This window comes from Arachis hypogaea, chromosome 1 (assembly GCF_003086295.3).
Source record: "Arachis hypogaea cultivar Tifrunner chromosome 1, arahy.Tifrunner.gnm2.J5K5, whole genome shotgun sequence".
Classification (NCBI taxonomy): Eukaryota; Viridiplantae; Streptophyta; class Magnoliopsida; order Fabales; family Fabaceae; genus Arachis; species Arachis hypogaea.
In genome coordinates this window covers 101,291,001-101,310,889 of record NC_092036.1, presented here as the reverse complement: position 1 = coordinate 101,310,889, position 19,889 = coordinate 101,291,001, and the positions used below count along the sequence as shown (strand labels likewise).

Here is a 19,889-nt window from a genome sequence, read left to right as displayed (position 1 = left end):
AAGGGTTTTTTTTTTCTTTTTAAATGTAATAACTATTTTTGGTAAATTAAAATAAAAATAATTGTTATAAATACAAACTAAAAAATAAATTTCATAAAATTATTTTTGATATTTAAATAATTTTAATAAACATGAATATAATAAAAAGTAAATATAAATATAAATATAAATATAAATATAAATATTTACTAATATATAAAACTACATTAGACATTTTAACTTAAAAAATAAAATGTTTTATATTTTTTCAGAAACACAAATATCTCTCCAATACATTTTAATATATCAGACTTCAATTTGATGTAGAAATAATTAAAAAAAAAAGAAGAAGAAAGCTTTGAGTATGTTCAATAATTTCATAATTAGAATATTTATTTAACCAACACTGTTATAAGCCACCTATCACGATATTGAACATACTTCAATGCTATCAAGTATCACCTTCTATAAATATAACATCTTAAAATTTATCGTGACATACCGATGAAAAAAAAAAGCTGAGGTTCATGAATCATGCATAATTGGCAATAATTAAGTGGAAATTTATAATGGGCCTTCAGACCAGATGAGATGAAATGACGAAGATGATGGATGCATCCGGAAACGGATCAATGGCCCGCCACCAGATCACCTTTCCAACTGTCTACTGTCCACGTCACATCCTCAACCATACACTCGCTCAGTTTACGCGCGTTTCATGCACGCTCGCTCTTCTATTTATACACGAGTCACAAGCAGCGCATTTTCAGGTACGAATTCCTTCACTCGATGGCTCCGTCGTTGAATCTCCCACGCCACTGCGTTAAGGAACTCAATGACGAGTCCGATTTCGAAGCGTTAGCTTCACCGGACGGTTACATCTCCATATGCGGCTTCGGTTCTCTCCTCTCCGGTACTTTGCAATTCTCACCCACACTCCTCTTTGCGTTGTCGTTTAATGCGTTTATGGATCTAACTTGATGTCGTTTTATGGCAGAGAAAAGTGCCAGAAGCACGTTCCCTGACCTTATTAACTTCAGGATAGCCAAGTTAACTGGCTTCCGCCGTGTCTTCACGATTGTCGGAGGTTTCTTCTTCACTCACGGCATTGCCAATATCAAAACTCAGGTCGTTGTTAGTTATTACTTTCGGTTATGCTGGTTATACTATACTACTTAAATTGAAATTCAGCTTACAAAACAAAACTAGAAAAAAGTATTTTAAGTCAGTTTAGCTAGAAATGTATGCATAGTAGTATGATTAACGAATATCATCAATGTTATCAAAGTGATCTGGTTCTGATGTTTACTCAATTTAATTTAATTTAATTTAATTTATTGTTCGATTTGATTAAAATGAGCTCTGTTGTTTGATGTGATGGTTGGGTTTTTGATGTATGGCAGGAAGTTGCAGCACTCTCCGTGGAGCCTTGTGAAGGCGAAACAATTATTGTCACTGTTTTTGAGATTAAAAAAACAGAGGTTCTGGCCCTGAACTGCTCGGCTCTGAATTATTAGTTAGGAATATTTTTCTAAGGTCAACTTGTATTGCCTTGTGGCAGAAATTTATGAGATTAAAAATCTGGATTCTTCAATGTTTAAAATGAACATCAACATGAGCATGAGCTTGTCATGGTGTTGTTTATAGTTGTTATGAGTTGTTTATAGTTGTAGCTTTTTATTCCTTGGAAGTCATTAATAATAATTTTGAATAGTATAAATTTTTATCACGAAACTGAATTTTACTAATGATTTTAACTTTTTGCATGGATTCAGATACCAGCTTATATAGAAAGAGAAAGGGAATATCGATTTTTGGCTGTGAGTAGCTCCTTTTTTCTTCTTCTTACTTGATTCGGTGACAAAATCCAACTTGTCAACTGTTCAATTATAATTTGATATATTTTCCCCCCTCTCAGGTTTTTCCTGAATCACTGGATGGGGAGCCTTTTGCCAATCCAGCAGTATGTCACTCAAACTTTACATTTTTAGTAATCTTTTATTATCTTAAGTAACTATGGTTGTTTTTTACCATGCTAAAATTAAATATTCGATGGTTTTGTGGTGTCATCAATATAGGTCCTTTGTGCCTCTTACACCGATGAGGAATTCTTTAAATTTAGATGCAAAGGTAATATGCTCAAGACTACTTTCAACTTGACATGTAAAGTGGGATTTTTCTTGGTCTGCATCAAGCATAAAAGCACCAATTTGCAAGCATATACATTTTTTTAATGTGCACGTGGTCTCAAGCTGCTCTTCTTCTAGTTGTCAAAACAGTTTATAATTTATCGACTATTCTAAGTGTACACCAAAATCAGCAACAAAAGTCGGGTGTAGTTGATTTTGGTGTACGAATATCATTTTTTATTATTTATATATCATCATCATCAATATGAGTGAGAAAGCCACCTTATAACATTTCAATTTCTTCTGCAGAGAGCAAGGAAGTATACTTTCAACAATATGGAGAATATGAAGTCCACAAAATTTGGCGGGATGATGTTTTACCATGCCGTGTTTATCTTCGTCACTGGTACTTTTTTAATGTTACTAATTATTAAATAGTAAAGCTATTGACTTATGAGGGGGTTAACTTGGCTTATACCATTTGGCAACATTACATTTGTGGACCATATTGTAATTCAAGCTAAGATACACGTTTGTGTCCGGAAAACTAACAGATGGTAATGAATGATGATTGCAGCGTGCTGGCAGCAAAAAGCCTTGGTGATGAAGCATACAATAATTTTCTGGACCACACGTACCTGTCAGACCGTGAAACAAGCATACGCAAGTACTTTGAAAGAGTAGGTTCAAGCATCATGGATGAAGAGCCTCCTCAGTCTTTGAAAACTCGTTACGGTGGTTGATAAGAAGACATGGGGCCGGGGAAGCAGGTTCAAGCCAACCAATGAATCGGAGACATTTGAAGTTTAAATATCAATTGATAAATTGATGGGAACAGCCACGTAGAGGCAGGCTCCACCTATATTATTGAAAATTGTTTAGATCCAGAACGTATATGTACATTTATTCCTTATGAAATAAAGACTGTAATTTTAATTTGGATCCTTCTGATATATTCATAGCGAGAGTCAAATAATTATAATAAAATAAGTATATAATAATAATAATTGGATAAGACCTTGAATATTTAAAAGTGTATTTATACATAACAAAAGAAAATAGTGGAATTGTATTTATATCAGCAATGGTTTGGAAACCTGGCCGTTCGCGTTGTAGCATGTTGCATTTTGATTTAGAGGTAAATAAGAAAGGGAAACTGATTTCACTATTTTGAGTGAGAAAGAGAAAATCGAGATTTTATATCAAATCGAAAAAGTAAATTAAATACGTAAAATATTAAATTTTAAGAGTTAAATTTAGATTTTAGCTATTATAATTTTGAGAATTTTTTTAATTTTATAAAGTAAAAATTCACATATTAAATTATTATTTAACAATTTTTAAATATCAACTTCACACGAAAAAAATTATTAATAAATTTTTATCATTATATAAACTTTGTAGCATACATCCTCTTGCTCGTTACAGATCGTTTTCCTCTTTCTAATTGGTTGTTGTTCATATCCTGACCCAATGATAAGGCACAGGACCCAACGAAAGGCCCAATCCAAAGGATTGAGCCTCGCCCTATACCGACCTTCTACCTACGAAGTCGGTTCTTACCACGACTTACCCCAAAGAAGTCGGGGACAAAGATTAGTTGGCCGATAAACACTCATTCAAATGAGTAACTGCTCCTAAAATCTCTCTACTCACTTCCAGAAGCCATATCGTAACCTCCCTAAGATAAAGGGACGGTTATACCCCTAAAAAGTGGAACTACTCCAACGGTGGTTATTGGTTCACAACTATAAATACACTGACATCCCTCAGGTATCTCTAAGTTCCAATATTCTCAAAACCTGCTTAGGCTCCTACTGACTTAAGAGTGTCTTTACAGGTACCACCCCCCATTCTTTCACATATACAACTCGGACAGCGGCTCCCATATGTAAACCAAGTCAGAGACCACCCTCCTCTAGCGCTTGGGCCTCACAAACAAGTCCAACTACCATCCGGTTCTAGGTATGCCCCGGAACATTAGCGCCGTTGCCGGGGACTCGAGAGATCAACCAGTAATGGCGGACAACTCACCAGAAGATGGACATACAGCGTCTGATTCCGAGCAAGAAAATCCAGATACCGGAAACAATGACGCAGACCTGACCCTTCATCAAGGAACCAGCGACCAGCATAAAGAAGGCACCTCTGGGCTCAAAAACCCAAAGGCAAATTCCTCGGAAGGACGAGAGTCCGGAAAGGAAGGGTCACCCCATGCAACCGAGCTAATGGGGCTGGTCCACGGCCACCAAGGTCGTCTGGAGCAACTGGAACAGGAACTAGAACGACAACGAGAGGCAGAGCGAAACCTCAGGGAGGAAATAGAACGACGAAAAGAGTTGGAAGAAAAACTCACAAAGCTTGAATCCTCCCTTAAAGGCCGAAACTCCCGCGGCAACCGAGAAGAGTCGCCCTTGGGAGGAGAGGAATCGTTCAGCGAGGACATAATGAGGGCGAAGGTTCCAAGAAACTTCAAAAGCCCTGATATGAACCTCTATGACGGAACCACAGACCCAAAGCATCATTTAAGCAATTTCAAAAGTTGGATGTATCTGGCTGATGCTTCTGATGCAACACGTTGCAAGGCTTTTCCGACCACCCTGTCAAAAGCGGCGATGAAATGGTTCGATAGCCTCCCTCCAAGGTCGGTTACCAGCTTTGAGGACCTCTCAAGAAAATTTCTGATGCTATTCTCCATCCAGAAGGATAAAGTAAAACACGCACCGAGCCTCCTGGGAGTTAAACAAGAGGTTGGGGAACCTCTGCGTGATTACATGGAAAGGTTCAACAAAGCGTGTTTAGAAATTCAAGATCTGCCCACAGAGACAGTTATCATGGGATTAGTAAATGGACTTAGGGAAGGACCCTTCTCACAGTCCATATCAAAAAGGCACCCGACCTCTTTGAGTGATGTACAGGAGAGAGCGGAAAAGTACATCAACATGGAGGAAAATGCCAGACTGAGAGAGTTGAGTTGGCGACCTGAGCACCCTCCCTCGATAAAAGAGAGGGAGAGGGAGCCCAAGAAGAAAGAAGACCTCGGTCTTGACAGACCCAGGAAATATCACTCTTATACTCCTCTAAAGGTTTCTATAGTGGACGTATACAGAGAAATTTGCAATACTGAAAGGCTGCTGCCTCCCAGACCCATTAAAAATAAAAAAGGGGGGAGTCGCAGCGATTACTGCGAGTACCATAAAATATATGGTCACTCAACAAACGACTGTTACGACCTCAAAAATGTGATAGAAAAGTTGGACAGAGAAGACCGACTTGACAGATATCTCATGGAAAGGTCGGACAATCATGGGAAGAGAAAGTGAGATGACGCGGATAGAAGAGACCCACCACCGCAGATTTCGGAGAGACATATACATATGATCTCAGGTGGATTCACGGGAGGGGGACTCACCAAGTCCTCTCGCAAGAGACACCTCAAGCGAGTCTACCATGTCGGGAGCGAATCGCCCGACCTTCCCACCATCTCATTTACAAAGGAGGATGGACAAGGAGTAATCCCTGGACACGACGATCCAGTGGTGATAACCATGATCCTAGCCAATGCCCATCTCCACAGAACTCTAGTAGATCAAGGAAGCTCGGCGGACATCCTTTTCAAACCCGCGTTTGATAAGCTAAGGTTGGATGAGAGAGAGCTAAGAGCCTACCCCGACACCTTATACGGGCTAGGCGACACGCAAATAAAGCCACTGGGATTCTTACCCCTTCATACTACCTTTGGAAATGGGAAAAAAATCCAAAACTCTGAGTATAGACTTCATAGTTATCGACGTGGGGTCAGCATATAATGCCCTAATCGGAAGAGCTACCCTAAATCGACTCGAAGCGGTGGTATCCACCCCCATCTCTGCATGAAATTCCCAACAACAGCGGGGGTAGCAACGGTGCGGGGAGACCAGAAATTGGCAAGAAAGTGCTACAATGAAAGCCTGAACCTGAGGGGAAAAGGCAAAGAGGTTCACACCATAGAGCTCGGCGGTGCAAGGGCCAAAGAAGAATTGCGACCACAGCCAGGAGGAAAAACTGAGGAAATACAGGTCGGCAAAGAGGAGGGGAAAAATACCAACATATGAGCCAACTTAGGGGAAACCCTGAAGCAAGGAAAGCCTGGAAAGCCTCTGACATGCCTGGGATAGATCCCGAGCTTATGTCCCACAAGCTCTTGGTGTATCCAAGATTCCGACCTGTACAACAGCGAAGGCGCAGGCTCGGCCTGGAACGAGCCCTAATGGTGGAGGAGCAAGTACAGGCACTCCTAGAAGCCTGCTTCATCAGAGAAGTTAAATATCCAACATGGCTAGCAAATGTAGTGCTAGTCAAGAAGCAAAACGGCCAATGGAGGATGTGCGTCGACCACACCGACTTAAATAAGGCGTGTCCCAAGGACCCTTATCCACTCCCAAGTATTGATACTCTAGTAGACTCTAGCTCGGGGTATCAATACTTGTCATTCATGGATGCCTACTCGGGATATAATCAAATCCCTATGTATGAGCCAGACCAAGAGAAAACATCGTTCATCACGCCCCGAGCAAATTTCTGCTACGTGGTCATGCCATTTGGATTAAAAAATGCAGGGGCCATATACCAAAGACTGATGAACAAGGTGGTCGCCCCCCACCCCCCCACCTCGGGAGCTTAACGGAAGTCTACGTAGACGACATGCTAGTAAAAACTAAGGAAGAAGCTGATCTCTTGACAGACCTCTCGCAAGTCTTCGACACCATAAGGTTACACGGGATGAGGCTAAATCCCGCAAATTGTACCTTCGCAGTGGAGGCCGGAAAATTCCTAGGGTTTATGCTGACGCAAAAAGGGATTGAAGCAAATTCCGATAAGTGTCAAGCTATACTGGAAATGAAGAGCCCGACTTGCTTAAGGGAGGTTCAACAACTAAATGGCCGACTTGCAGCCCTCTCCAGGTTCTTGGCAGGATCAGCATTAAAATCCCTTCCACTATTCTCTTTATTAAGAAAGGGATGCCAGTTTGAATGGACTCCAGAATGCGAATGAGTGTTCCAGGAGTTCAAAAGGTTCTTGAGCCAACCTCCAATCCTAACCCGACCTCTAGTTGGGGAAGATCTCGTCCTATATCTGTCCATAGTAGACAAAGCTGTCGCATCAGCCGTGATAAGGGAGGACGAGGTTGGACAACATCCAGTGTACTTCATCAGCAAAGTTCTACAAGGCCCCGAACTAAGGTACCACAAACTGGAGAAATTTGCTTACTCCTTAGTAATAGCCTCACGGAGGCTACGGCCTTACTTTCAAGCACATACGATAAGAGTCTGAACGAATCAACCCATGAAACAAATCCTCTAAAAGACGGATGTTGCAGGGAGAATGGTTCAATGGGCAATAGAGCTCTCCGAGTTTGACTTGAAGTATGAAACTCGGACAGCAATCAAAGCCCAATGCCTCACCGACTTCATAGCAGAATACGCGGGAGATCAAGAGGAAAAGCCAACTGTATGGGAACTTTATGTAGATGGATCCTCAAACAAGACAGGAAGCGGTGCAGGCATAATACTGGCTGACGAAAGGGGAACCCAAATAGAGGTATCCCTCAAATTTGAATTTCCAGCTTCAAATAATCAGGTAGAATATAAAGCCTTGATTGCATGATTGAAGCTGGCAGAAGAAGTCGGTGCAACAAAAGTAATGATATACAGTGACTCTCAAGTGGTGACCTCCCAGATAAATGGAGAGTATCAGGCTAAAGACTCGAACATGAAAAGATACTTAGAAAGAACTCTGGATTACCTCGGGCATTTTGCGAAAATCGAGGTTAAGCACATAACCCGGGATCTCAATAGCAGAGCAGACGTCCTCTCCAAGTTAGCAAGTACCAAGCCAGGAGGGAATAATAGAAGCTTGATCCAGGAAACTCTCCAAGAACCCTCTGTGGTAAAAGTAGAGGACAAACGAGATGTCCTTGAGGTAACTGGGCTAAACCTCGGATGGATGAACCCCTTGGTCGAATACCTAAAATTTGACATTCTCCCCAAAGAGAAAAAAGAGATTAAGAAAATCCGGAGGGAAGCACAACATTACACTCTGGTGAAAAATATCCTTTATAAAAGAGGAATATCAACGCTATTGTTGAAGTGCGTACCGACCTCAAGGACCACTGAAGTACTAGAGGAGGTTCATAATGGGATCTGCGGAAACCATCTCGGAGCCAGGTCGCTAGCTAGGAAAGTAATTCGAGCTGGATTCTACTGGCCGACCTTGCAGAAAGATGCCACAGAATTTGTGAAAAAGTGCCAACCATGCCAAATGCATGCAAATTTCCACGTGACTCCCCCCGAGGAGCTCATTAGTATAACTTCTCCATGACCCTTCGTAAAGTGGGGAATGGATTTGTTAGGTCCTTTTCCCCAGGCGCCAGGACAAGTCAAATACTTAATCGTGGGAATAGATTACTTCACAAAGTGGATAGAAGCAAAACCATTAGCCACCATCACAACCCAAAGAAGTCGGAGGTTCCTCTACAAAAATATCATCACAAGGTATGGAATACCTTATTCCATTACTACAAATAACGTAACCCAGTTCACTGACTCCACCTTTAGAAACCTAGTGGCTAGTATGAAGATCAAACACCAGTTCACCTCGGTGGAACATCCCCAAGCAAATGGACAAGGCGAGGCAGCCAACAAAGTCATATTGGCAGGGCTAAAGAAAAGACTACAAGATGCAAAAGGAGCCTGGACAGAGGAGCTCCCCCAAGTGTTGTGGGCTTACCGGACGACACCACAATCTGCCACTAGAGAAATGCCCTTCCGACTTATCTATGGTGTAGAAGCTATGATACCAGTGAAAATTAGTGAACAAAGCCCAAGGGTGATCCTCCATGATGAAATCGGGAACATACAAGGGCACAAAGAGGAACTTGATTTGCTCCCCGAAGTCCGAAAGCAAGCCCAGATAAGAGAAGCAGCATTGAAACAAAGGATGACTATCAGGTACAACAAAAAAGTCATTCGAAGGAGCTTCGCCGCAGACGACTTGGTCTTAATCAGAAATGACATAGGAGTCAACAAGTCTGGGGAAGGAAAGCTCGCCACTAATTGGAAAGGACCATACAAGATTAGGAAAGTCCTAGGAAAATGCTATTATAAGGTGACCGACCTAAACGGCACCGAGTTACCAAGGTCGTGGCATGCTTGTAACATGAAAAGGTACTATAGTTAAATGCAAACTCTACTCCCTGATGTACTCTTTTCCCAACTTCACGATTTTTTCCCAAAAATCAAAGGGTTTTTTTCTGAAGAAGGGTTTTTAACGAGGCATCACAGTAGAGACTAAGGGGGAATAGATTATTAAAAACCCTTAGTAGCAGTAAGGTACCTTCCCAAATAAATAAAGATCTTTTACAATATCTCTTATAAATTCCTTCTCGTCTGTTTTTCTTTCTACGAAATGCGCCGACTTAAGCTCGACAAAGCGTGAAAATCCCATGAACCGACCTAGATGGTCGTCAGGATAAAACGACGAGGTACAAGTCGGTGTAAAGAGGTTATAAAAGTTGATCATGAGAAACTCGGAGACACTCCGACTCATAAGTCGAGATGAAAAACCGAGTAGGAGAAAAACACATCGCAAAAATAACCTAAGTCATAGGAACTCAATGAATCAAAAAATTGAGTATAAGGAATACCAAAAAGAGATCGAAAAACCTATTAAAAAGCCAAAGCTAAAGGTTGTCCTAAGCCCTTAAAACAAAAAGGCTCAAAAGGGACAGACAGCCTAGAAAAAGGTTTTCAAAAGATCAAAGGGGTTTTTCAAAAACGCCAAAATCAGAAAAGCATGCACACCGAAAGGTAACTAAAACCCTTATCCAAAAAAGGGTATTTTTTGTTAAACTTAAACCCTTATCCAAAAAGGAGTATTTCTAAGTATTTTTTGTTTACGGCCTTAAGAGGCCAATGAAAATGTCAACGAAGTCACCACCACAAAAAAAGAGTTTAAAAAAGAGGGGACCCACAGGCCGGGCCCCATATAGCCAACAAATTTTTTAGAGAACATCACCACCAGAGTCGGGAAGAGTAGTCGGAGCGCCATCAGGACCAGAGAAAGAAGTGTCCATAGGAGACGGAGAGGAGGTTCTGTGAGACCTTGAGGAACTCGAAGCATCCTTTAGACGAGGAGGGGACTCAATGATTCTCTGCCCCGAGTCTTCAAATCTGACTCAGAGACAACCTCGGGAGCAGGAGGAGAAACTATGGCACCATCAATGACGACCTTGTCAGGATCCAAAGGAGAGAGATCCAGGTCGGGAGCAAGGACTTCGACCTGCTCCTTAAAAATCCTCCAGGCCTCCTCGACTCCTTCATCAATAGAGTCCTCCAACTCGGCGTAAGCATTCCGAGAATTCAACAAGTCCTTCCTCACCTCCACGAGGTCCTCGAACAAGCTCGAATAACTCTCCTGCGCCTTCTTCCTCAAGCCCTCCTCCATATTGCATTGGGCTTGTAACTTGCTCTCCTTCTCCCGAAGGCCATCCCTATCCTCCTTCAACTTAGCGACCTCCTCCTTCAACTCCTTCTCATGTTTCTGATATATGACAAGCCTTTCCTCCAACTCTTCAACCCTCGAGGATGAACCCATAGAGCTAAGAGGAGTCTTCTCAAAAATATCAAGAAACTTGGTGCACACCACCGCCGCCCTGATATTCTCCTGAGCCAGAATAGTGAGGTGGTTCCGGATAGAAACATCATCCATACCTATACGGGCATGGGGATAGATGTATTTTCAGATAAATGCAAGAGCATCCACCTTAGCCTCACCTTCAAAAGAAGAGCTAGACTCTAAAGTCTTACGCTTCTTCTTCTCTGGCTCAGGAGAAGGTCGGGGGGAGGGGGCGGCTGAGAAGAAGCCGAGGAAGAAATGACGATGGGTTGAGAAGGAGTCCCCAAACTTCAGGAAGAAGGGGAAGGAGGAGGAAGAGGAGAGCTAGTTACCCTGGCGCCGCCAGCCCTAGCATGGGACCTCGCCTTGGCCTCCTAGACTCTCTGGTAAGATTCACTGGAATTCTTCTTCGCCATCTCTGTAAAAAAACAATTAGCCAAAAACGTTAAACAAGTCGACAAAAACAAGTCGCAAGTCGGAAACAAAGCAGAAAAATAAAAGCTACCTAGTTGTGTCTGGACAACGGTCGGCGACCCTTGGAGAAATTTTTTGGTATCCAGATATGGGGCCCTCTCCCACACTTCTGGGAGGAACCCCACAATGGCTGCCTCCACTTCATCTAGATCGTCCAAACCATATTTCTCACAGGGGGAGGCCTCTAGCCAGTACGGAGGAAAGCGAGGGGAAGAACTCTCGTCTAAGAAGAAGGGGGTAGTGACCCTCTACGCCTTGAACTTTAAAAAAATAATTTTTGAAGTCATGGAAGGATTCATCAAAAAGGGTGAAAACTCTCCGACCTTGTATAGCTCGGAAAGACACCCATTGTTGCTTGTTATTTTGCCCACTGAAGGGCTTGGTCATGTGGAAGAGATAAAAGAAAATCCTCAAGGAAGTCAGAAAGTCTAAAGCATGGCTGATAAACTGGTAGATTTTCAGAAAACCCCAAGAGTTGGGGTGAAGTTGGGTAGGAGCAAATCGGGAGTGACGTAAGACAGTCATTTCGAAATCAGAAAATGGAAGAAAAACACCCAAACGAGTAACCATGCTCTCATACATGTAGAAAAAATGAGGAACCACCTCAGTGTCCCTCCCAAAACAAACCCGGTCTTCCGGACCCGGGACCACCAATTCATACTTCGGCTCATCCTCCTCGGAAGTACAAATTTGGTGATGAGTGCGAAGGTTGGTGATAAATTCGGTATCGACCAAAGGTTCCTCCCCTAAGACCGTGACATCGACCCATTGAGCAAGAACTTCTACAGAAGACATTCTTTCCTAAGGTATGATGAAAACCTACAAAGGGAAAAGAAAAAGAATAAAAAATGAGAGTTCCTAAGGGGGCATGGAATTAAACAGAAGCCTACGACGTCACCTTCTCTCCCTCTAAATAATAAAAGGCATGCAAATAGAAGCACTTAGTAAAAGAGAAGGGGAGAAAGAACCAACCTTTGCCTGGAAAAGGTAGAGGAAGATGAAAGCCTTCAAACAAGAATTCCCCACGAACAGATGAGAAGCGAATTTGAAAAATCGCAGAAATGAAACAACGACAAAAAGGGAAAGTATTTATAAACACGTTAGGGGCATAATGGTAAAAACAGAAGCGGTCATTAATGAGTGCACCGTTACCAAGGTAATCAATCCATACGCGAACCTCTAACGGACGCGACGTTTGATTAGACGTAACTGTGAAAATCAAAAGCCACGAAAAGTCACGTCGGATCACGTCGGTTCCCTCACAGGTTGGCTACGACCCCGAGTAGAATACTCGAACCCAAGTCTTAAAAGAAATTGGGCTCGAGTAGGGGTACTGTTCATACCCTGACCCAATGATAAGGCCCAGGACCCAACAAAAGGCCCAATCCAAAGGATTGAGCCTCGCCCTATACCGACCTTCTCCCTACGAAGTCGGTTCTCACCACGACTTTCCCCAAAGAAGTTGGGAACGAAGATTAGCTGGCCGATAAACACTCATTCAAATAAGTAACTGCCCCTAAAATCTCTCTACCCACTTCCAGAAGCCATATCGTAACCTCCCTAAGATAAAGGGACGGTTATACCCCTAAAAAGTGGAACTACTCAAACGGTGGTTATTGGTTCACCATTATAAATACACTGACATCCCTCAGGTATCTCTAAGTTCCAATATTCTCAAAACCTGCTTAGGCCCCTACTGACTTAAGCATCGGAGTGTCTTTGCAGGTATCACCCCCCATTCTTTCACATATACAACTCAGATAGCGGCTCCCAGACGTAAACCAAGTCGGAGACCACTCTCCTCTAACGCTTGGGCCTCACAAACAAACCCAACTACCATCCGGTTCTAGGTATGCCCCGGAACAGTTGTATTAGATTTTTATTCTTGGGAAATACCCGTTTTGTATACTTACATAATGGATATCTTTTACATAATTGGATTATGATGAGACTTTTACATTTTAGATAGTGGCAAATGATAATGGATCAATACAATATTCATGTAAAACAAATGCAACAAATATTTTCAAAATAAAGATTAATATCTTAGGCTGCGTTTGTTTCTGAGAACAGAATATGATAAGACATTGATGGACAGAGACATAAAATTTTATGTTCTTGTATTTTGTTTGATGATAAACTAGAACAAATTATAAAAATATAATTTATTCTCATTTTTTTCATTTAAAAAAATTGAGATGAAAAATATAATAATAAAAAAATATAATTATAAAAAATTAACAAAAATAATAAAAAAAAATGAAAAATAAATTGTGTCCCTTGTTAGTGTCTCTACGTCCTTCTTGTCAGAATAGACACAAAATACACTAATTCAATGTCTCTGGACATACTGTCTCTATCCATGTCTCCTCTACCAAACATAATTTTGTGTCTCTGTATCCATGTCTCTGTGTCCATCTCTCAGTGTCCTAGTGTCCTGCTTTGTAAACAAACGCAGCCTTATAGCTCTTAAGATCTACTTATTGCAAAATTATTGGCACGTAACCCACGGTGGAAATTCATTTCTAATTCACGGGTCGAGGAAAATAATCTGAGAATGGGAAGATTGATATCTTTCAAAATTCCTTTTTGGAACTATACAAACCCCACATCGGAGATTCTATAGAGGGAAGAGTAGAGAGCTGCATATAAAAGAAGGGAAGCAGCATGATAGACTCTTAACCTGTCCTGTCAGGGGGTGAAAGGCGACTCGTTAATGAACGTATAGTGACGACGGGCCGCGCCAACACCGATTAGTGCGAACACACTACTCTCCGACGAGTAAGACCTGCCCTACTTTGGCGGGGCTTGCCCGTCAATTTTTGGAAGCTTCTCCACTTAGGAGAGGCTACCCAAGCCTAATTCAATTCTTAATTGTTACGTTTGTTCCATCTATCTGTGTGATGGTATTCCTCTTCTATGCCAGTTAATTGAGAAAGGGGTCCAATTAGACATTGAAGTTAGATCAAAATTATTATATAATTAGGCATTCCCCAATCAATAACATCCTTTGTGGCCATATTTGTTCTGTAGTATTGTATTTACAATTGTATTTCACATTATCACGTCAAAGCTACTATCTTTCTCTAGTTCTCGAATTAGTAGTTCCATCATCCTCTTATACATGGGCATGTAATGATCATTTATCATCGTTTTTGAAAGCCTGAGCTTGCTATATAGCTCTCTGGGTGTTTCATATAAGCAGACCCGCTCCTCAACGGGTCCATTGGAATTTGAATTAGAATCACCAGATGAAGGTACAGGGACAATATGCATGATTCTTCCTGGGGGATAAAATCGTTGGTTATCCAAGTTGTCGGATGTGATCGAATTACTGCTTTCTGCTGCATCAACAAACTGATTCTCTTCTTCGATTATTTCTTTTGCTGCGGCTGCCTCTTCTTCCCGAGCCTGAATGTCGGTGATATTGTCCTTCTGCTGGAGCTCCTGCTCCAGTTGGGACCATAATTCACCTTCAGTGATGCCATCCACAGTGGAAGTGGTCACGTACTGATTAGCAGGGAGGAGTTTTTCCTCTTCATCTGTGTCATCGTGGACAGATCCTCCACTTGATGAACTAGGTTCATCATTACTAAGCATATGATCTCTAACTACCTCTTCAGTAAAAAGAGATTCCGCATTTCTCTTGGGTACTACAGAAGTTTCTGCTGAGTTCTCCAGTTTGGAGTTTGGTAGTGGGCCAACATTCCGACGACGTGCACTCATGCAGGACCATGATGACAATGATGAGCGAGTTCTGACTACAGCTTCAGCAACACTTTGTGCACGCTTCATCACAACCTGCGAGTATAAATCCTTCTTTTGAGATGCTGTAATTAATATCGTTGAAACTGCTTGAACACCAGCATTTATCAAGATCCATGGACTTGGATGATTGCAAGGGAAAAAACTTGCCAACATCCAAAAAATATGTATTTGGAAGAAATTGCATCTTTGAAGACTTTCAACATCAAATAGAGAATGAAGGCTGATACAACCTGGGTGCTACTGGTTACTGGCCTCAAAAGAGCTCCTGCACCAGCTACTCTTGCTTTGGCGCTAGATATAGATGGCAACCGGGATCCAAGTGCAGTCGCAGAGCGGTAGACAACATTCAGGACCTTTGTATGCTCAACTTGATCTCGTAAATCATTCAACCATGATGATGCTGTGACCTAAATAAAACTAAAGTGAGTAGAGAAAGAATAACTTCCTTACACATAAGGTCAGAAATTCATTGACACCAATATTCCACAAAACCATATAAAGTAGGGAGAGAACTTAATAGAGCACCTCAGAACGAAGATCATCGACAGAAGAAGTTGAGAATGTGGGCACTAGATCAGAACCATTTATAACAGTGGTGATAAAGTGCTTCCCTGATTCAGCTAATTCCCATGTCATACAGGCAGCTGAAAAATGACAATTAAGAAGGAACTTAGAAATAATGATTATGAAAAGAAGGGCAATGTTTCCTTATTAGAGAAATCCAACCTCATAAAACATATGCAATAAGCAAAATATTCGGTTAGAATCATGAGCAAAGATCACATATACACCGAGACCAAAATAGGCATTCCCACTGGGAAAACAAACTGAATCCTTTGGTCCCAAGTTATGACCAATATCAGACTACGTAGCTGAACACATCTCATGATTGGACGTCACAAATTTGAAATCGCACATCACCACCAAACTCATTACAATAGCACCATCTTATGGCCACTAAGCAACTTATTATTGATCCATTATAAAAAGAGGAATTTCAAGTAACTTGCACAAATTAGTAAAAGATTATTTATTGAGTTTCACAATGCAAAATATACTGAATTAGCACAATACTCAATTCAAAATTAACTTCAGATATTAAGAATTCAGTAGAGCTACATACCTGGGGCAAATGTGACACATGTGCTTGAAGAGAACTCTTTTTGTTCTCTAAGAATATAAGTTAACAGTGCAGCAGTACCACCACCAAGTGAGTGCCCAACAATCTATGACAACATAAACGGGGATGTGTTGCACAATGAAATAATTTGTATGTTTTCAATTGGAAGAAAAAGAAGATCCTGAAAGAATATAGAGTCTAAAGTGACAAAGTTTAAAATAAGAAATAAATAATAAAAGGAAAAAGAAGTACTCCAATATTTTTTTATTATTGAGTGAGTTCTTAGTTCAGCATACAGAGCTGTAGCATTAATAATGTTCTTCCAAGCACAATGAAGAATAATACCTTGACTTTAAAGTCAGCACATTCACCAAGAGCCTTATGCAATGTCGGAGTGCAGAGCTTTGCAATCCAACGAGCTGCAGCCACCATACCACAGTGTGCATATCCTAAAACCAAGTTGCTCACCCCACCGTCATTTAAAACAGAGTGGTGGAAAGGAACGACAGCACCCATTGCAGCTGTTAGAGTATCTTTTATGCTATGGGTTCCCCGGATCAATAGAAGAAAACATTTTGATTGTGTATCCCGTATAATTGTGAAAGCAGGCTTCAGAAGCTGTTATAAGAAAAGAGTTTTTTGTAAGATGCATCGAGTAACACATGGAAATAGATTAATTATGGAAAATAGAGTCGCAATAATAATTCAGAAGTAGAAGTGTAGAACACATGTTAACAACACTCGGCACCCAGCAGCCATGTCTAAGGAACGCAAAACTGACGATTTAAAATTATAAAAAGCAACAATAATGACATCTAGCAATCTTCATGGCCCATTTTGCCATTACCCTACTGTGAGAATTTTTATCAAATCGTACAGTAAGCACACAATGATTAAGAAAGATTTAAACAAAAAAATACTACGAAAAATATGTCCGATACAATAAAGCTCTCCACCTACGGTTTATTTTCTGACACAAACACACACACACACACACATATATATATATATATATATATATATATATATATATATATATATATATATATATATATATATATATATATATATATATTAAGGCAGCATGAAATTCTGTTTTGGAAAATAAGTTTACATGTATGTAAATAATTGTAGTCCTAAAAAAATTGTATTTTATATTCCCTTAAAAAATATATTTTTTTTAATTTTTTGTAGGATTGTTTATGGTTATTTTAGTTAGAAAGCAAGACGGAACCAAGCCCAAAAAATGTCACAAAATCTCAGCATGTGATTCAATTCATTAATGAACAGAGTATATAAATAACTGAGAAGGAGAGTGAAGAAGGAAGAAGAACGCACCGCAGCTTTGGGCTTCTGAAGGAGAACATGCTCCGGGGAGAATCCGGCGGAATCTAAGAACACCGGAAACGGCTTCTTTGAGAAGAGCATGCACATTATCAGCAACCTCAACAGCTCACGCAGCTCCCCAATTATTTCACGCCCTTTCAATTCCACACAACCACTCCCTCCGTATACACTCGCGACTTCCACATTACCCTGCAAAGTTCAAAAACCCTTATAATTGAAGAGGAATTGAGAATTCCGAATTTGTAATTTGGAAATTGGAGATGAACCTGCTTGCGCATGAAGTAGTTGATGCCGAACGCCAAGTCTCCGATGGGCCACTTCCCGAGAGTCTCCGAGTACGTGAACCTCAAAGTCTCCGAGAGCGTCACGATCGACTCCAAGAGATTCGCCGGCGCCTGAGCTGGCCTCCGAGCAAACCTCCTCCTCACCGTTCTGCTCAGTCTCGTCGAATCCATTCCTCCTCCTCCTTCTTCTTCTTCTTCTTCTTCTTCCTTTCTAGAAAGGAGCTTCCTGCTGAGCACGAGGTACATGAGCACCGCAGCTCCGGCGGCGGTGGCCATTGTCCCGGCGGCCATGGATTCAGCTGGGAATGGCGATTGGAGAAGCCAGTACGTAATGCGAATGGAATATCTCGCCTTCAAGAAATTAGGGATTTAGGATTGGGAATTGGAGAGGATTGAGTGTGAATTGGAAAAATTGAAACGTAGGTGAAAGGGTGAAGAACTGAGACCGTGCCTTTCTGGGAGGGAGATACTTGGTTCATTATGACCATAATGTCCTCGCTTGATTTTAGAGTGTTCTAGAAATCATGGTGGGTAAAACGGTCATTAGGTTTTGTGAAGTGTGGGAGAGTGGGCACGTCAACGTTATGGAATGATATAAAATAAATTGGGTCCCATGCACACGCGGGGTTTTCTAGCTAACAATATGCTCAACATCCAACATGACATTACAAATTGACACAACAATCTCATTTAGTTTGACTCCAACAATAATGAGATCAACAGAGATTCAGATTTATATAAGCTATGGTGCACTGGATCTGGTAGGTTTAATAATTGAGCATTTAACAACTGTATTCCAATCCAATAATTGAGTTTATCCGTGTTGCCCTCTTGCATGGGTATTAAAAATCTCATTCGTATGATTAAGTGGGTTGGTATTTGTGAATATAAGATAGTAATATTTTTAATGATAACAATGTTGCCTTAATCGAGTTATAGTTCAAATAGCATGGTCTATTCACATTTACCTAAGTTGGGAATTGATGGCCGGATGCTACATGTGAAATACCGGTTGTGTTTATATATACAGATTTTTGTTAGGTTATTATTGGTGAAAGTTGTAAAATCCTTCTATAAATGTATAATGAACCGTATTACAAATTTAAGTTTTGTATATTAGTTAAATCCTTAATTATATTACTACAAGAAAGGTTCTAATAGCTACAATATGTACTAAATTATACTATAGTTTCCAAATATATATTGAAAGACCAAAAAGATGAGTCTAATTTTGTTTCACTTTGAACTAAATTCATTATTGGTAATCAGTAATGACAATTCAACTAAATAGATGTAAAATGTGACCTATTTGATTGATATGACAAAATATGAATAAAAATTATTTATGTAAACTTTCCTTGCATAAATCCAAAATAAAAACCAATGAATTTTCTTTTTCTCTTTGGACAGGGCCAATCAATCAACCTTCATTCGTTTCCATTTTTATTTTCTTGGCTAGCTTCCAGACTCATAACTGTTGCTATGTTAGAAAGACATGTGGCCCAATAGTCCATAAAAAATAAAATCTTTCGGTTTTTGGTGAACGGGCTGAGATTAGTGCTGAACTCACACTTGAGCCCAACAACTCTCCTATGTTAGAGAGTGCCTTGGTCATATGTATGTAGAAACCAATTGTTTTGAACCCAAAAAATAAAGAGGAAAAAAAAAACGACTATCTGAATGTTGACCAACAAGTAGCCTATAGAATCAGGTGTTCTATTGATTTTCGTCATTAATCTTAATTATACAATTAATTTTAGTTATTCATCTCAATCATAATTAAGATTAATGAAATACTTAATTCTGTGGTACTCTTGAAATGCTTCTAACAAATTATATCCATTTATGAATTTATCAACTTAAACAGTAGCTATACCTTTTTATATCTTCAATTGAAAGTTACCATTGGCGAGTCCCAATTCCCAAATACGTTCAAAATATGAAGGCTCAAAGTGCAAAACTTTTCCTTCCTTTATTACATCTTATTATTAATCCCCTTTCTCTTTTTATTTTCTCTTTTCCAAAGGCGTCGAAAGCATATGTTATAATTGACCCTAATGTTGCAAAATTAATCAATCAACTGGTAATACATAATTACATGTTGGGACATTCATAAATCATAATTAACCAAAT

The 19,889-nt window shown here is 40.4% G+C and overlaps 2 protein-coding genes across 3 annotated transcripts; one reads left to right on the top strand and one right to left on the bottom strand.

The window, feature by feature from the left end:
• The first annotated feature begins 5 nt into the window (after positions 1-5).
• On the top strand, positions 6-3,046 carry LOC112703606 (uncharacterized). 2 transcript variants are annotated; one of them, XM_025755141.3, is made up of 8 exons: positions 6-892; positions 977-1,107; positions 1,383-1,460; positions 1,755-1,799; positions 1,898-1,942; positions 2,058-2,109; positions 2,418-2,514; positions 2,686-3,046. In XM_025755141.3, exons 1-8 carry the CDS (start codon positions 592-594, stop codon positions 2,849-2,851), a joined length of 915 nt encoding a protein of 304 aa, XP_025610926.2. In that variant the 5' UTR covers positions 6-591; the 3' UTR covers positions 2,852-3,046. The 2 variants fall into 2 exon arrangements, with proteins under 2 accessions (XP_025610926.2, XP_072057209.1); XM_072201108.1 differs by lacking the exon at positions 1,383-1,460 and having other exon boundaries at positions 458-892.
• Positions 3,047-14,197: 11,151 nt separating this feature from the next.
• On the bottom strand, positions 14,198-18,851 carry LOC112703588 (uncharacterized). The gene is made up of 7 exons (XM_025755121.3): positions 17,739-18,851; positions 17,464-17,661; positions 16,471-16,743; positions 16,129-16,231; positions 15,531-15,649; positions 15,236-15,412; positions 14,198-15,038 (listed from the first exon to the last, which is right to left on the bottom strand). The coding sequence occupies exons 1-7, from the start codon at positions 18,045-18,047 to the stop codon at positions 14,292-14,294; spliced, it is 1,926 nt and encodes a 641-aa protein (XP_025610906.1). The 5' UTR covers positions 18,048-18,851; the 3' UTR covers positions 14,198-14,291.
• Between the last annotated feature and the right edge of the window lie 1,038 nt (positions 18,852-19,889).

Excerpts from the sequence above, each read along its gene's own strand:
- LOC112703606 (XM_025755141.3), top strand. The coding sequence starts at position 592 with ATGCATCCGGAAACGGATCAATGGCCCGCCACCAGATCACCTTTCCAA. Across the intron at positions 893-976 it reads CTTCGGTTCTCTCCTCTCCG|AGAAAAGTGCCAGAAGCACG; the intron begins GTACTTTGCAAT and ends GTTTTATGGCAG. Across the intron at positions 2,110-2,417 it reads CTTTAAATTTAGATGCAAAG|AGAGCAAGGAAGTATACTTT; the intron begins GTAATATGCTCA and ends TTTCTTCTGCAG.
- LOC112703588 (XM_025755121.3), bottom strand. The coding sequence starts at position 18,047 with ATGGCCGCCGGGACAATGGCCACCGCCGCCGGAGCTGCGGTGCTCATG. Across the intron at positions 16,232-16,470 it reads GTGCTGACTTTAAAGTCAAG|ATTGTTGGGCACTCACTTGG; the intron begins GTATTATTCTTC and ends ATGTTGTCATAG. Across the intron at positions 15,650-16,128 it reads ATGTGTCACATTTGCCCCAG|CTGCCTGTATGACATGGGAA; the intron begins GTATGTAGCTCT and ends GTCATTTTTCAG.